Source organism: Sus scrofa, chromosome 9 (assembly GCF_000003025.6).
Source record: "Sus scrofa isolate TJ Tabasco breed Duroc chromosome 9, Sscrofa11.1, whole genome shotgun sequence".
NCBI lineage: Eukaryota > Metazoa > Chordata > Mammalia > Artiodactyla > Suidae > Sus > Sus scrofa.
In genome coordinates this window covers 133,256,404-133,274,083 of record NC_010451.4, presented here as the reverse complement: position 1 = coordinate 133,274,083, position 17,680 = coordinate 133,256,404, and the positions used below count along the sequence as shown (strand labels likewise).

Genomic DNA, 17,680 nt, shown 5'->3' with positions numbered 1-17,680 from the left:
CAATACCAAAAAAACACAACCCCATCAAAAAATGGGCAGAAGAACTAAAAATACAATTCTCCAAAGATGACATATAGATGGCCAAAAAAACAATGAAAAGATGTTCAACATCACTAATTATTAGGAATGCAAATCAAAACTACTATGAGGTACCACCTTACACTGGCCAGAATGGCCATCATCAAAAAGTCTACAGACAATAAATGCTGGAGGGGGTTTGGAGAAAAGGGAACCCTATTACACTGTTGGTAGGAATGTAAATTGGTGCAACCACTGTGGAAAACAGTATGGTGATTCCTCAGAAAAACTAAAAATAGAATTACCATTTGATCTAGCAATCCCCACTCTTGGGCATCTATCCAGAGACAACCATGACTCGAAAAAATATATGTACTCCAATATTTATTGCAGCACTATTTGCAATAGCCAAGACATGGAAACAATCTAAATGTCCCTTGACAGAGGAGTGGATAAAGAAGATGTGGTACATATATACAATGGAATATTACTCAGCCGTAAAAGTAAAGAAATAATGGCATTTGCCGCAACATGGATGGACCTAAAAATTATCATCCTAAGTGAAGTTAGACACTGAGACACCAATGTCATATGCTATCGCTTACATGTGGACTCTAAAAAGAGGACACAATGAACTTCTTTGAAGAACGGATACTAAACCACAGACTTTGAAAAACTTGTGGTTTTCAAATGAGACAGGTTGGGGGGTGGAGGGAGGGGCTGGGGGTTTGAGATGGAAACGCTATAAAATTGGGTTGTGATGGGCGTTGTACAACTACATATGTAATAAAATCCACTGAGTAAAAATTTTTTTAAAAGAATTGACTCAAAGATCTAAAAAAAAAAAAAAAAGCAAAGGGAAAAAAGACTATAGACATGGATATTTGGGGGTACCCCAAGGATAATGCTGACATCCCTCTGGATTATCCTGCAGTGGAGTCCCTCAGCTGACAAGCTCTGCTCTCACACAAAACTTCCAACAGCCACAGAATGGACTCCAAGGATGGCCATACATAAAACGAAAGCCTCTGACATTGACAGCAGAGACCCCAATTTAGGTAATCCAGCAAGAGCAGCAAGAAATCACTAGCACCAGCCCTGGCAACAGCAATATCCCCCCAGGGATTAAGGCAGGCAGTGTATCCATCAGTGAAGATTGGGAAGTCAGGGTTTTTAAAAGGTGGAAGAGAACAGAAAGGAGCTTTTTAAAATAGAAATACAACTGGAAATTTAAAAATTAAAATGAATCACTGAAAGATAAAATCAACAAAATCTCCCAGAAAGTATGACAGATCAGTTAAGAGATGAAACATAGGACAAAAGCGAGAAGCTTACAGGATCCATCCAGGAGCTCTGAATTCTTCTAATAAAAATTCCAAAAGAGGAGTTCCCGTCGTGGCACAGTGGGTGACAAATCCGACTAGGAACCATGAGGTTGTGGGTTCGATCCCTGGCCTTGCTCAGTGGGTTAAGGATCCGGCATTGCTGTGAGCTGTGGTGTGGGTCGCAGACGCAGCTCAGATCCCCGTTGCTGCGGCTCTGGTGTAGGCCGTGGCTACAGCTCTGATTCGACCCCTAGCCTGGGAAACGCCATATGCCACGGGAGCAGCCCAAGAAATGGCAAAAAGACAAAAAAAAAAAAAAAATCCAAAAGAAAGCACAGAGAAAATGGGATGAATACATGAACCAAGTAGGTAATTTTTCCAAAATTTCCCATAATGAAAGGTTTGAATTTCCACACTGAAAGGACCTAGTGGGTCCTCAACACAAGAACAAACAACAGCAAAAACTCCCCAAATGTTAGGACCCCAGGGGGAAAAAGAATCTGGAAAGTTCTACAGAAAAGAAAAGCACTTCACAAACCAAGGATCAGAAATCTAGACAGAAACTGAACTTCCACGTATCAACACAGGAAGCTACAAGCTAAAAGGCGATACACCAGTGTCTTCCCATTCCAGCAGAAAGTAATCTCCAACCTTGAAATCCTTACCCGGCCAAACAGTGAACAGGGTAAAGTAAGGACAAGCAGGCAGAGCTGAACGCTGGGCTGTACGCGGCCCAGGTCCATGGATTCAAGCCCACTAAAGATGTTCGATGAAAATAGCTCTCCTGCAGCCAAGGTCCCTGCAAAAGTTCCCCCACCATCCACCAGGAACCTAACCAGGAGAAAAAGGTCGGAGTTGCCAGGTGGACGGCAAAGAGAGGCCCCAGCTACCAGCCTATCGAGCTCCCCGTCCAGACTGGAACAGGAGGGAAGATGGATAGATCATCCAATGAATGCAACCAATTTATTTAAGTTACATTGCCCTTCACGTCAGAGGACGTGGACCACTCAGTAAGCAAGCAAACAAAACCGGGGTGGTTATTAACTTATTAACACCCAGAGGAGGGGAAAAAATAGAAGAATGCAATCATAGTATATTACATTGCTGAGCTATAAAAAATGATTCATAATAATGAACGCTGATGGCTGATTTAATTAAAATTGTGGTTTAATAGTGTTAGGAATCTAGAAGAGAATGAATACGTGTGTGTGTGTGTGTGTGTGTTTAAAGCAAAAGTTCTAATTTTCCTTAGTAGGAAATCAATTAACAATCTCTAAAACTGCAAAATCAAGAAATAGCAGTACATGTTTTAAAATACTGAGTTTGAGGAGTTCCCACTATGGTGCGGTGGGTTCAGAACCTGACTACAGCAGCTCCTGTCACTGTGGATTAAAAGGATCCAGCATTGCTGTGGCAATAGGTTGCAGCTGCAGGTCAGAGTCAATCCCTGGTCCAGGAATGTCTATTGCCGCAGGTGTGGCCATAAAATAAATACAAATTTAAAAATAAAATACCGAGTTGATTCCCAGAGGAAAGAAATAAGATTTTAAAGTGAGGGTGACTCTGAAGGGGACGAGGAGAAAGGACAGCAAGAGGTGCCGTCATCATTACAAGCCTTCTGACACCGTGCGATGCGGTAACCTCCTTAGGTATTATATTAATAATACAAAAATTACAAGAGGAAAAAGGAAGGGAGAGGGAGGGTGGAAGGAAGAAAATGGTTCGGTCATAACAGCATTCACGGATTACACTCTACCAGTGAACATGGTGATCGCCAGAGCCATTACATTAAGTCTCAAACAAGCTACATTTAAAGTATTTACCTAATTACCCAGAGGGAGTTCACCAGTCTGTCTAAAGGTTACTGCACAACCGCCTGGAAGAGCTTCGCAAAAATACAGATTCCTGGGTCCCGCACTCGATGGTTCCGAGTCAACGTGCGCTGGCGGGGCCTGGAAATGTGCCCTTAGTTCCCCAGATGATTGCTTAGCACAGCAGGTTCAGGAACCGCTGAACTAGAGCGGAAATTGTGAGTGTGGATAGGGAGGGGCGAGGGAAGGCGGCTTTTGTGATCCCACATTTCTGCGCACATGTCGGTGTGGTGTGCGTCTGTCTTCTTCCCTCCAGCCCGCCTTCCTCGTCTTTTATCCTGACCCGTAAGTCCCCCTCACCGCCGCCAGAAATGAAGATGCCCATCCCCGGGATTTTAACCCCAGCAAGGCGGCGCTTTCTCGCCCGGCCCCGGGGCTCCCTCTGCTGGCAGAAACCTGTTAAAACTCTTCAACCTGGATTCCGCGCCGTGTTCCTCTAAGGCCATTTTCCCAGGCTGTTTATCAAGCCCTCAAATTTCAGGAAGCTCCCATCAGACAGAAAGGGAAAAATCCAACCAGCCCAGGAAAAACTTTCCTGCCCTACAAATGGGAATACATAAATAAATATCAGGAAGGGCGCAGCCTGAGGCAGAAATAACAATAAACTGTACATACTGCGGCCACATCTGAAGAAAAGGCGAGCTGAAGGAGTTCTGCTCCCCACCTTCTTACCCCCCCCCCCCGAGAGAGATGGACGGACAGATGCGCCTCGAAATCGAAGGAAGGAAACAGCTTAGGCGAAAAGCTCACTGAACGGGAAAGCGGAACACGGGAACACGGGCGTGCTCCCCTTCCCTTACTTCCTGGAGTCTTCTGGAGCCACGGGCCGGATCCCACAAGCCAGCCCCTCCAAGCGACTTGGTCTACAGGCTCCGTTAGATCTTTTCCCACAAGCTGAAAACATGCTCAGCCCAGCACAGCGTCCGGCACAGAGAATATGCTGGGAAGTATCGGAATGAAAACTCATTGCTACGCTAAAGATCAGAGCCTCTTTCGGACCTGCATGCCTTCCACGCTCCTCGGGCGCCCCCACCCCACGCTCACACCGAAGATGCTTCTCTCCGCGTGACACCGCTCTTCAACCCACAGCCTTCTGGCTCCAGTGCCTTCAGCACTCTGGCCGACCTCCAGGGCCTCCTGCGTCCAGACCCCGTGTGTTTCTGTCACTTCTCATCCTCCTGGCCTCTCAGAAGCTTCCAGCTGTGACCTCACCCATGTCATTGAGACCACCCTCCCCCCGCCCTCAGGATCTCCTGCCCCCAAGGCTTCTCTTTGTGCCCCTGCCTCAGCCCCCTTTTGTAAGAGCCCCCTGTGCCCTTCACCCCCTCCCTGGGGGTATCATCGGCTGTGATTTCAACTTAATAGGATTTCATTCTCCCAGATCTATCTCTCTAGCCTAGACCTCTCTCCCAGCTTTCAAATACCAGCAGACATCTTTATCGGTATATATAGGAGTCACGTTCCCTTAAATGACTTGGAAAATGCTTCCTAGCACCTACTGTGTGCCACACACAGCACTAAGTACTGGAGGTTCACTGGGGTAGACCAAGCATCTGGTCTCCCAGAGCCAAGTGCGATGGGAAAAATGGGCAGAGGAGTAACTGTGAGTACAAAGGGATGGGAGCTGGAGTTCCTGCCGTGCTCAGTGGTAACAAACCCAACTAGAATCCATGAGGACACAGGTTCAATCCCTGGCCTTGCTCAGTGGGTTAAGGATCCGGCATTGCTGTGAGCTGTGGTGTAGGTCGCAGACATGGCTCGGATCCCACGTTGCTGTGGCTCTGGTGTAGGCTGGCAGCTGCAGCTCCAATTCGACCCCTAGCCTGATAACCTCCATGTGCCACAGGTGCGGCCCTTAAAAAAAAAAAAAAAAAAAGTGATGGCAGCTATGATGAGAAAAACACCCAGTGTTTGCAGAGCACCTTACATGTCTAAGGGAGAGCCGGGAGGGTGACTGCAGAGGGAACAGGAACAGGGTCAAGTGGCAAGAGGTTCCTGGGAAAGGATTTCAAAACTCATAAAGAGCTTGTAAAGCTAAAAATAATGAGGCTGGACTTTATCCTAAGAATAATAAGGAACCATTGAAGAACTGGATGGGTCAGAGCCCACAGGGCACTGCCACGGTGTTGGCAGCAGTCAAGTCTTCAGGTGGATGGTAAGCCAATAAGGCTTTCACTTCATTACTATGTCTCATAAATTATGTACGGCTTCATATATTCTTTTGTACATGTCAAACCTTTTTTTAAAAAAATAAGGACACGGATTGGAGAAAGAAAAGAAAGAAAAGTTCACCGATGCAGAAGATAGCAGTGGCCTGAGTTAGGACAGTCATAGTGGCGGGGGGATTAGGAAAGGGTTCTAGAGACATCTAGGAGGTGCAGTTGACTGGGCTTGGTGGGTAAGGGGATGCGGAGAGCTGGACAGGGAGCAGTAAAGGCCTTCCAAAGCTCTGGAACATTAAATGGGTGGAGGGCGAAGCCCTTGAATGATCACAGAGTCACTGGAGAACAGCTTAACAGTCTCTTAAAAAGTTAAATATAAATCTGCCATACAACCCAGCAAAGCCACACAAAGGCTTTCACGCCAGTGTTCACAGCAGCGCTGTCCATAATAGTGAAAAAGGGGAAATCCCAAATGCCCGTGAATTTGTGAATGGATAAACAAAACGTGGTATATCCATACAATGGAATATGATTAGGCAATAAATAGGAAAAAATTCCGATGCATACTACAGTATGGATGAACCTCAGAAGCATGATAAGCCGAAGAAGTCAGGCACAAAAGATCATGTGTTTCCACTGCTATGAAAGACAGAAAGTAGATTATCGGTTGCCGAAGCCTGGGAGTGAGGACGGGGGTAACTGTAAATGGGTCAGAGGAATCTTTGCGGGGGAGGGGGTGACAGAAATGTTTTAAATTTGGATTGTGGTTTCCCAGCTCTACAAATTTATTAAAAATCACTGAATTCAGCATGTTGAGTGTGAGGTGTTTAGGAGGCATTAAAAGGGAGAGGTTGGGTAAACAGGTGCTTATGTCCCCTAAAGCTTAGACGACAATGCAGACCAGGAGATGGAGGTTTTTAAGACTCGTCCACGTAAAGAGAGCAGTTGGAGCCATGAGAGTGAAGGCAACTGCCCGGAGAAGAGACAGAGACAGGCTCAAGGCCAACTCCAACGCTCAAGGAGTCCAGAAGAATGGAGAGCCTCTAAAGCACACCCAGAGGGGAGTTCCTGCTGTGGTGCAGTGGGTTAAGAGTCCACTGCGGCGGCTTGGGTTGCTGTGGAGGCGCAGGTTAAATCCCCAGCCTGGCACTGCGGGTTAAAGGATCCCGCGTTGCCACAGCTGTGGCTCGGATGCAATCCCTGGCCTGGGAACTCGCATATGCCTCGGGTGCAGCCATAACTACATTTTTTTTTTAAAGCAGCAGCAGGCAGAGACGTAAGAAAGCCCAGAGAACACAGGGCCGGAGTTCAGGGAAGAGGATGCGCGGGGGCGGGGGAGCGAGGCGAGCGGAAAGGGCTCCTGGAAGTCAGGTGGGTGAACAGAACCCCGCAGTGCAAGGCAGGCTGGGCAATCCGGCGGGCGTGCGGGGGGCGCGGGTCCAGCGCTGCGAGGACGCGGCTGCGCCCAGCAGGGCGCGGAGGTGAGCGCTGAGGGCGGCCCGGGGCTGCGGGAGCCCGAGGAAGGCAGCGGACCCGCGCTTTCCGCGTCAGGCCGCCGGGGAGCGCAAGGGGCGGTGCGCAGGCCGAGCTCGGGGATGGGGCTCGAGAGGCCGCGGGGCGCAGAGGCTTCCGGTCTGGAAGCGAGAAGGGCCGGAACTCCGGACGCAGCGCGGGCAGGCCCTTGGCCTTGAAGGACGCGGCTCCCGCTTTCCGGCGGCGGCGGCGGCGGCGGCGGCGGACCCCGCCCGCTGGAAATGCAGTCGACCCCCCACCCCCGGGGGGGAATTGCCCGCAGGTCCCAGCTCCGCCGGCACTTCCACGCCTCCTGCCGTTTTCTCACGCAGGACGGTCTGCAGACGCCCCCCCCCACCCCGACACACACACACACTTCTGCACCGTGTCCGGGTTCACGCGGATGCTTCTTCATCTGCCTGGAGCACTTCTGCTCTTGCTCCCGCGTGGGTCAAGGCTGACTCCCCCGAAGCCGTCCTACTTGCCCATCCCCACGAGGAAAGGGCTGCTCCCTTCCTCCAGCCCCACTGTTGCAGAAACCACAAAAACCGTCGCAGTGGAAGGAGACAAACGGCACTCGGAGATATGGAAAAGCAAGGTTTATTCAGCACCTGTGCAGGCTCAGAGGAGTCACCTCCAGAGTCTGAGCACCAGGTCTTGGTTCTCAGTAACCTTTATACACTACAAGGTCTGGATTTTCCCATGTAAGCATCCCGGACCTCCCCCATCCCCAAGCAGACCGTGTTCCTCCCTAAGAAACTGAGCCAGCAAGGTTACAGAAGCAGAACTGATGACCAATGCTGGGTACCTGATTAGCAGGGCTTCTGGCTTGGACAGAGGGCACACGGTTGTTACATTATTACAAGAAGGGTGGCATAGTGACGAGCATAGCTGGAAAGGCTTGCAGCTGCCTTCTTAGCCAAGGCGGGGGTTGTTCTTTAGTTAAAACTCCTTTTCATTCCCCCCTCTTGATGTTTTGGGTGCATCTGCACCCTTTAGAGATCACCATCAGTCATAACCCTTTGGCAGCCTCTGATAAACAGCAGGTGGAAGGCTGTTTTTCTTCTAACCATGGTTCTTATAAAACCTTTTATAATACTTATCAGGAGAGGTACAAGGCAGGGAATAAGCAGGCACCCTGCGAGTATAACCATGACTATTCCGACCATTGTCTTAATTCCTTCCAATCAAGAGAACCATTTACCAAAGAGACTGTCTGCATCCCATCCTTTCCAAGTTTGTATAGGTACATGGGCTGGTTTAGTCATGTGGTCAGCAATTTCCTTTACCACCTTTTCGGTGTCATCTATTGGTAGACAGCAATTACTTAAGTTAAATTTTCCACAAACCCCTCCTTCAGAAGCAGTAAATAATCCAAGGCCAAGCGATTTTGGTAGATTGCACTGTGCATTTTAGTTTGTTGTTGGGCCAATATAGTCAAGGCCCTTGCAGTGTCATTTGTTATAAGTTCCAAAACCGCCTGTAGTCTGATGATGCTGTTCAGCATATAGATAGGGTGCGATATCCCCAAGAGCCATCCTCTGCCCAGGTGGCAGGCCCATAATATTGAATTATCCGTTCTGGGGGCCATTCATCATCTTTCCAGTTTCCAATTTGAAGGCCCTCCGGTCTCTCTGGGCTCCCTGTGCCCTATATATAGGAACTCCCAGTTGTTCCCCTAGTGATGGTGGGAGCAGGAAGAAGGAAGGTCTGATTGTTCCAGGACACAGGCCCCAGCCCAATTCGGGGGGAGTATGGAATAGGCCATTTTTCCGCAAATCCAATATAATCCCTTTGGTGCCCGCCACTGCATATTAGTACTGATATCTTCCCATGCTTGTCGAAGGTGGGAAAAGTTAGACAGGAGATTAGGCTTGGGCTCTGAGCGATTGGAGGATAACCACCATTGAGTCTTTTGGGCAGTCAGATATAATACCTTAGGCCTAAACATGTTAGGCTTCCAACTGAAACATTAAACCGTCCTCCCCGCCTCGCAAGACAATTTCTCCCTATGATAGCAGTTCTGAGGAGCCCTACCTCACTGGTGAGTTGGGGGTATGCAGTCTCATTATGAGGCTCTAATGGGTCCAGTTTTCTGGCTTGTCAAGGCCAGTGGTCTCCTGTGTTCATTCCCCCGCATACGTAACAAGAGGAGACTTTGAGAGTTTGTGCAATAGTTTCTGCCAGGGCTAAGAACAAGTTCTTAGTTGTGGCCAGAATGGGAATAAAAGGAATGAAAGACCCTGTGAGAGGCAGCTTGGAGTGCAAACGTGATTCTCTGGAAATGTAGCACAGCTCCAGGGTCAAGGCCTCTTCCGTCAATGCGAATGCTTATTTTGAAACCCTCCTTCCATTTGGGCTCACTGGAATTGAAAATAGTGAAGTTAACTGGGTTACAAGCCTTAGTCTGGCAGTCTGGAGGGGCTGTACCCTTTTGAAGGGCAGCTGTTTTGTCTCCCTTATTCCAGGTTGCCCAGGCCACATAACTCCAGTAAGTGCATTTCTGGCAACCGCTCCAGGTGGTCCCCCAGCACATATATTTATGCTGGAGCCTGTATTCTCTTTCCCATGAGGGGCTTCCACATGGTCTAGTAGAAGTCCATGACCCATTCATAGCTTCACAGGCATCAAAAAGTATTGATACTGGCAACGTGGGGTTGGTAATTTGGGTCCCATTAATTAGCTGCCCTGATTTATGAGAGCGCCGGACTTCTAACCATTCCTCAGTTGGTGAGTATCGTGGATCAAAGCAAGTATATTGGTCCCCTGTTGACAGATAGAATAAGTGGTCCTGTTGTGAGTACAACTTCCATGAATTTCTCCGCAACAGGAGAAATGAGTGGAGCAAAGCAAAGTCCATGTAACCCTTAATTTGATCGGGTTACTCGAATGCACAGGTCACATGAGGACATGGATCCTGGCAGAACCAAAGGGGACCAGATTAACAGCAACAGGCAGCAAACATACATGTTGGTCATAAGATAACAGTATATAACAGTAAGAAAGTGTCCTCTGGAAGGAGGTAAGGCAGTTTATTTTACTAGGCTGCCGATTCCTCAAGCTTCAGCCGTGCGTTGACTGACCAGCTTCCGGTGTGGTCAGGGCAGGGCTTTGAGATGTTGTCTCCTCTGTATTGTCAGGCGAAGAGGTCTCTCCGGATTGGGGCAGTCTCCCACTCTCCACGGTCGTCAGCTGGCCAGCCGGTTTAACTCTGGAATGATGGATCCAAGCATCTATTCCTGTTACTTTAAGAGCAGTGGGGGTGGTTAGAATTACAGTATAGGGGCCCTTCCATACCGCCTCAAAGGCTCCTTTTTCCAGTCCTTTATCCACACCTGGTCCCCCGGCTTGTGGGGTGCTTTTATACCTAAGGACACAGGTATTCTGTCTGTGACCCCATTTATGTATCTGAGAAATAGTGAGCCCCAGTCCTTGTAATTGTTTAGGTCATTCCGAGTCTCCCAACTCCCTGGTGTTTCCTTTTAAACTGATTAGTGGAGGCGGCCTCCCATATATTTTAAATGGCAAGAATCCTATTCCCTCTCGGGGTGAGCATCTCACTTTTAGGAGGGCCACCGGCACCATGTCTACCCAGGGCAAGCCAGTTTCCTGACATAACGTTGCCAGTGTCTGTTTGAGGGTCCGGTTCATGCGTTCTACTTTCCCTGAACTTTGAGGGCAATAAGCAGAATGTAGTTTCCGTCAGATCTGTAAAGCTTTTGCCACCTGTTGTACCGTTTCGGCCACAAATGCTGGTCCATTACCTGACCCGATGGTCAGAGGCATTCCATATCTGGGAATAATGTCTCTCAGGAGTGCCTTGTTTACTTCCCTTGTCTTTTCAGTTCGGGTAGGGAAGGCTTTTACCCATCCTGAAAAAGTACAGATAAAAACTAGCAAATATTTGTACCCCTCACTAGGGGTGACCTCAGTGAAGTCCACTTCCATATCCTCAAGTGGGGACAGTCCACAGTGTTGTGCCCCAGCTGGTGTTGGGCCCCTGGCAGGCATTATTCTGCAAACAGGTTATGCATCTTTGGGAGACAGAGGAGCAGAGTGCAGGAAGATGAGAAATGAGATAGTACCGGCCCAGTAGGGTCTCCAAGGCAGTTTTGCCCATGTGGGTTAGCTCGTGTTGTTGGTGGACTAGTTTGTAGGCCAGCTGTTCTGGAACATAAACTCGGTGGTCCTGTGTGACCCACCATCCCGTCTTAGTTTTAGTTCCCCCTTCCTCCCTTATCCATTTTTCTTTCTCTGGAGAATATCTGGGGACAGCTGGCACTTCTGGGGCCAGCAAGACCTTGTTTGTCTGGCTGTTGTCCCCGGGCTGCCTGTCTGGCAGCTGCATAGCACTACGGTTTCCTTTTGTCACTGGGTCATCCCCCTTTTGGTGGCCTTTACAGTGGGTAACTGCAACTTCTTTAGGTTCCCATACTGCCTCTAGGAGCTTTAAGATTTCAGTCTGGCTTTTTAATCCCTTTTTCTTTAGCAGTGAGGAGTCCTCTTTCTTTGTATAAGGCTCCATGGACATGTAAAGTTGCAAAGGCGTACAGTGAGTCGGTAGAGATATTAACTTGCCGGTCTCGGCTGAGCTCCAGTGCTCTGATTAAGGCCCATAATTCTGCTCTCTGTGCTGACCATCCTTGAGGAAGCACCTCTGCTTCTATCACTTTTAAGTCAGATACCACAGCATATCCTGCCATCCTTTTCCCATCCTCCATAAAGCTGCTGCCATCAGTATATAAAACCAGAATCAGGATTTTGAGTGGTTTATCAGTCGAGTCAGGCCTGCTGGAAAACACCTCATCTAGTACCTCCAGGCAGTTATGGTCTGGGGGCCCCGCTTCATCTGGTAGAAAAGTGGCTGGGTTCAGAGTTCGTACAACCTCCAGTTTCACCCATGGATTTTCACATAGTAACCCTTGATATTGAGTCATTCGTGCATGTGTGAGCCAATGGTGGCCCCTGGTATCCATTAGGGTTACAACTGAGTGTGGGACTTTAACATTGAGGTTTTGTCCCAGAGTCAACTTGTCAGCCTCTCTCACCAACAAGGTGGTAGCTGCCAGTGCTCAGAGGCAGGGAGGCCATCCGGCCGCAACTGAGTCAATTTGTTTAGACAGATATGCCACTGGCTTCTGCCAAGGCCCAAATTCTTGAGTTAAGACTCCCAAAGCCATCCCATTTTTCTCATGAACAAAAAGGTTAAATTCTCTAGTTACATCAGGAAGTTCCAAGGCTGGAGCCTCAGTGAGTTTGGTTTTGATTGTCTGAAATGTTGTCTCCTGGCTTGGTCCCCATTCAAGGGGAGCCTTTTTTTCTCCTTTTAGAGCCTCATACAGAGGCCTGGCCAAGTCTGAAAACCCAGGGATCCATATCCAGCAGAATCCTGCTGCCCCTAGGAACTCACGAACCTTCCGGCGGGTGGTAGGGACAGGAATGGCACAAACTGCCTGCTTTCTTTCGGTCCCCAGCATTCCTCGGCCCTGCAAATGTTGAAGCCCAGATACTTGACTTGTTTTTTACAGATTTGTGCCTTTTTCTTTGATACCCGATACCTTGCCTCCATCAGTAGGGAAAGGAGAGCTCTTGTTCCCTCTAGGCACTGAGCCTCCGTGGTGCCAGCTAGTAAGAGGTCGTCAACATACTGTAGCAAAACACAGCCCAGTTTTTGTCCAGGAGATTCAGCCAGGTCAGCGGCTACAGCGCCGCTAAAAGAGTGGGAGAGTTTTTGAATCCTCGTGGGAGTCTAGTCCAGGTGAGCTGTTCCTTTGTCCCTGTATGTGGATTCTCCCATTTAAGAGCAAACAAGGGCTGACTGGCAGGCGCCACCCGGAGGCAGAAAAAGGCGTCTTTTAAGTCCAGGCAAGTAAACCACTCAGCAGTGGAGGGGATTTGCTCTAACAGAGTATAAGGGTTAGGGACGGACGGGTGTGATGTGACTGTTGCTTCATTTATGGCTCTCAAGTCCTGTACTGGGTGGTAGTCCTGTGTTCCTGGTTTTTTCACGGGCAGTAAAGGGGTGTTCCAAGGGGACGGACATTTTATTAACAGTCCGTGCTGAAGCAGCCTATCCAGGTGAACCTGTATTCCCAGTCAAGCTTCTCTGGGAATTGAGTATTGCTGTAGCTTTACCGGTTGAGCTCCGGGTTTTAGATCAATCAAGACAGGAGCGTGGCGTTTTCCAAGTCCTGGTGGGTTTCCTTCAGCCCAAACCAATGGGTATTTAGTCTCTAGTTCTGGGGGAATGGTCCCCATTTCTGAAGGGCAAGAGTACAAGCGCCATTCCTCTTCTCTTTTTACAGCAAGAGCCATGATTAAAGGAGAGTGGGGTTCTGTCAATTTGAGTTGGGACGATCCATCAGTAGAAAAGGAAATTTGTGCCCCCATTTTAGCCAGCAGGTCTCTTCCCATCAGGGGGACTGGGCAGTCAGGCAGGTAAAGAAATTCATGTATTACTTCATGGCCTCCTAACCGACATCGTCGAGGACCGCAGAAGGGCCTGTGGGTTTGGTTACCCGTGGCCCCAACAACGGTGGTTTCTTTCCCCGAGAGGGGAGCCACAGGTTGTGTAACCACAGAAAGTTCGGCACCTGTGTCAACCATAAAGTCTATGGGTGGCCCCCTACTTGAATTCTGACCATAGGCTCTCGGGGCCCCGTTGGAGAGAGCCTGGTCCCCCCTAATCAGACTCAGCTAGGCCGATCGGGTTGGTGCTGAATGGCTCAGATCGGTACCGGCTAGGTGGGGCCTTGGTCTTTTTCTCAGGACGGTTGGGGCATTCATTTTTCCAATGTCCCTTTTCTTTGCAGTAAGCACATTGGTCATGTTCCAGGGAACTCCTTTTCCCTGGCCTTGGGCCTTGTCCCCTACAGGGTGGTCCCACTGGGGGCACCGGTTTCGACAGGGCAGCTGCCAGATGAGTCACTTTTTGTTTCATTCTCTTTTCTGCATCACGGCCGGCCACCTGGTCTCGGTTAACAAAAACCTTGTTGGCTATTTCCAACAGTTTAGGGGCATTCTCTCCTGCAAATCCTAATTTCTGTAGCTTTTTACGGATATCTGATTGGGCTTGTCCCACAAAGGCAGCATTTATCATCCGTTGGTTCTCAGGGGCCTCGGGATCAAAAGGGGTGTAGGTTCGGAAAGCCTCACATAGGCTCTCATAGAATTTGGCTGGGCTTTCATTCGGCTCTTGTAGTACCTCACTGGTCTTAGCTATGTTAGTAGGTCTTTTAGCCCCAGCTTTTGCCCCCTTTAGGAAGGCCTGCCGGTACCCTCTAGGTTACGTTTCCCTTCTTCAGTGTCATAGTCCCAGTGGGGGTTTTTTTCTGGGAAGGCTTCCCTCACCCAGTTTGCCAAGTCTGCTCGACCCCCACCCCCACATTGGCCTGAAGCCATTTTTGGGCTTCTGTTACAATTCGCCAGCACTCTTCGGTGTCAAACAGAGTAAAAAGGAGTTGCCGGCAGTCTATCCAGGTGGGACAGTGTGTCTGGAAAATGAATTCTAAGAGATCAATCGGCGCCTGAGGCGTTTCAGAATATGAGGGAGTATGGTGTTTCCAGTTGAGGAGATCAACAGTGGAAAAGGCTGGTAATAAAAAAAAAAACTCCCCCCTCTTGTATGGTCCCATCGGGGGTGTCTTGCCATGGTCCCCGTGTCTCCCGTAAGGGCATTTGCAATGCTGGAGTGGCTGCTTCCTGAGCTGACCGGAGACGCCTGCTCCTAGGTTCGGGAGAATCTGGCTGCGGGGGTGATATCGCCTCGGGAACTTCAGAAGCAGAAGCAGGAGGAGAAATAGAAGGCAGTGGGCTATCTGGCATCTGGGGACCTTCGGCTCCTGGAGGTGGGGCCGGCAGCACATAAGGTGGTGGCATAGGGGGCGAGTCCTCAGGTTCCCCTTGATAAATAGGTGGCACCTTCTTTTGGACAAGGTTTTCTTCTTGGACTGGGCTACTAGCACCCTACACGGTCCCTGGTTTGTGGTGCAGAACCGAACCCATGGGGGCCTCAAATAGGCAATTTCCAACCATTGGTCAATGTATGGAAAGGGTCTGGGTGTCCAGGGTCTCCTGTTATAACATTATATACTGCTGCAACTGTGAACACACCTAAGGTCCCTTCCGGAGGCCAGCCAACACCAAAGGAGGGCCACTCTAGGGTACAGAGGGTACCCAGTTTTCCAGGACTCAGCTTAACACCATAATCTCTAGAAAATCCTTTCTTAAAATTCTTAACCATACACTCTAAGACAGTGGGCTTGGAAGCTGATTTACCCATTGTGTGAAGTCCCACCCTGTGCTGGTGACGTAAGACAAACAGCAAGGACAAGGCCTTAGGTAACAATCGCTTCGTCCGCCTGACGGCTCCCCCAGAGGAGATATTTCAGGCGCCTCTTGACATAGGTGGGACTGTATAAACCCCAACGTCAGGATCCCCCCGAAGAGGGCCACCAGAAGCCGTATGAGGTCTCCGCGGAACTGCAGGTTAGGACTCACTCTGGCTCCGCAGTCCAAAGACGGGGGATCACGGGCTCCCGTTCTCTCCAGACACACACACACACACACACACACACACACACACACACACACACACACACACACACACCCCAGAATTGACAAGCCTCCCGATCCAAGGGAGCAAATCCAATAAAAGGACCGGAGTAGGGGGAGAAACCCTTAGTAATTAAATGGTTTCCTGGCGCCGTTGGTCACTTGCAGAATTCTGGGTTTGCTCTGTGACCGGGTAATGTTTATGGTTTGGTTACCTGGTTTGAAGTTGCAAAAGGTACCAACGGTGTATCTTAAGATCTTTCTTTGAGGATTGTTCCTTAATGAATTCTTGCTGCAGACATAACCACGGTGGTTATTTCTGTATTTCTGAGTATATTCATTCCGTGATAAAGTCTGAATTACTAAGGGTTTCTCCCCCTACTCTGGTCCTTTTATTGTTACTAGATTAGCTATTAGCTGAATATGGGTTTTCAGGCTGGCTTTGCTTCAGGTGCTTGTTCTTTCTTCTTCTCCATCAGAAACTCTCTTCCCAGCATCATCTCTGGGTCCTTTTATTGTTACCAGATCAGCTATTAGCTGAATATGGGTTTTTCAGGCTGGCTTTGCTTCAGGTGCTTGTTCTTTCTTCTTCTCCATCAGAAACTCTCTTCCCAGCATCATCTCCATAGTTCCTGGTCCCTGTAGCACTTATGAGACCTACGTTAATAGCCTAGAGCCTCTTTTCTTGGCACTCACCAGTTCTTCTTTGTTTGCTGTTAAAGTAATAAGTGCACATTCCATTGCACTTGTCTGAGAGTCTTGACCGGTCATGGGTTTCCCGCCATCTGGGTTCTGGCTGGCTTGCATTCCCCTTTGATGTTGTAACATTGTTCACTGAACTTGAGTGTGGGGTTTATAGGGCTTGTTTGCTTTCTTTTCTTTTTTTCCCAAGATGTGCCCTTTCTCTCTCAAGCTTATTTTTCTGATTTGTGCTGTTATTTTTAATTGCTTCCGACTGGGAGGTGGGGCTGAGAGTGAGGTTTGCTTGACTTTGGCTCTCTTTGCTGTTACTCACACTTGCCCGCACACACTGCCGCTGCCTTTTGATATACCACCCTTGAAAGGCCGTTGATTCCTGGCGTAAATGGCGTTCAGAGGAAGATGGGCTCGGGGCAGGGACGCTGAGGAATCTGGTCCTGTACAGTCTTGAGCTTGGCCATCTGGAAGTCTCTTCTTGCTCAATGAAATGGAGTAAACATTGTCCATTATGAAATCTACCACGCAGGCTGCCAGGGACGAATGGATCCCACCCAAAGCCAATCGCTGCTCTGACAGGGAAATTGGCTAGCTCTGCCTGAGACTACTCCAGCCTCCTCCGTCCCTGATGTCACAATTCAGAGGCTGCTGCCTGCCTAGGAGGTTGTAGAAAGCTCTGTAGGTTCTCTCTGTGTGTCCTACAGGGCTCCTCGGGCCAGGTCCCTGTCTGATGGCTTTTATGAAAAAATATCTCCTCCCTATTCTGGGGATCTTCTTGGCCTACTACTACTATTCCGCAAATGAGGAATTCAGACCAGGTGAGTACCGATGTGTCTAATTTTGGAGGGATGGATTTAAAAGCCCAGGGATGGCTAGAGTGTTTCTGAGGATCGAAAATGAGTTCGTGATCCCCAGACTTGCTGGGCAAGAGGGGACCCGAGGGTGAAACTGTATTTTTATAGCTTCCAGCCAGAGGCTGGGTAACTGGGGTGTGGGGAGGGATAGTCATGGTGCTAAAAGATTGCCAAATGGTCTCTGTTTTATTTGGCACCTTTAGTCAAAAGCCGTTTCAGATCGCCTACAAAAATGAGGGTAATTCCAAAATTTACAACGTGTACAGATAATTGGGCTCTATGGAGAGACAGAGCAGTGGGAAAAGAGATAGCATGCTGGAGTTGATGACTAAGAGAAGCGAGAGAAAATCCCTGGAATCACTGTGAGCACATGTGTTTTGATGACTTTTTGAATTTTATTTCAATTGAGCAATTGGATGAGCCCAGAAATGTCTGGAACTCCAGGGTTCTAGCTGAATCCTCTGTCCACAGGGTTTTTGTTTTTTGTTTTTTGTTTTTTAAAAGACAGCAGGAAAGGCTTGGTTTTGAACAACCAACCCAAACTCCCATTTCAGAGCATGTTTATGAAAGACTCGAACTATTCCTTCATTGATTTACATGGTTTGAGATGAGTTGATCTGGGCTCATAGCCTTGAGACATTGAGACAAGGCTGCCCACCCCCAGAGCAGGGGAAGGACTTCTGCGGCCG

At 48.9% G+C, this 17,680-nt stretch overlaps 1 protein-coding gene across 7 annotated transcripts in view; it reads left to right on the top strand.

Moving 5' to 3' along the window:
• The window catches only part of HSD11B1 (hydroxysteroid 11-beta dehydrogenase 1), a 46,946-nt gene that overhangs the window by 4,313 nt on the left and 24,953 nt on the right, over positions 1 to 17,680 (top strand). For 2 of the 7 annotated variants that reach the window (NM_001348961.1, NM_214248.2), the window contains 1 exon segment: positions 16,766 to 16,955. In NM_001348961.1, the coding sequence (NP_001335890.1) occupies positions 16,938 to 16,955 (18 nt within the window). In that variant the 5' untranslated portion in view covers positions 16,766 to 16,937. 7 annotated transcript variants of the gene reach the window in all.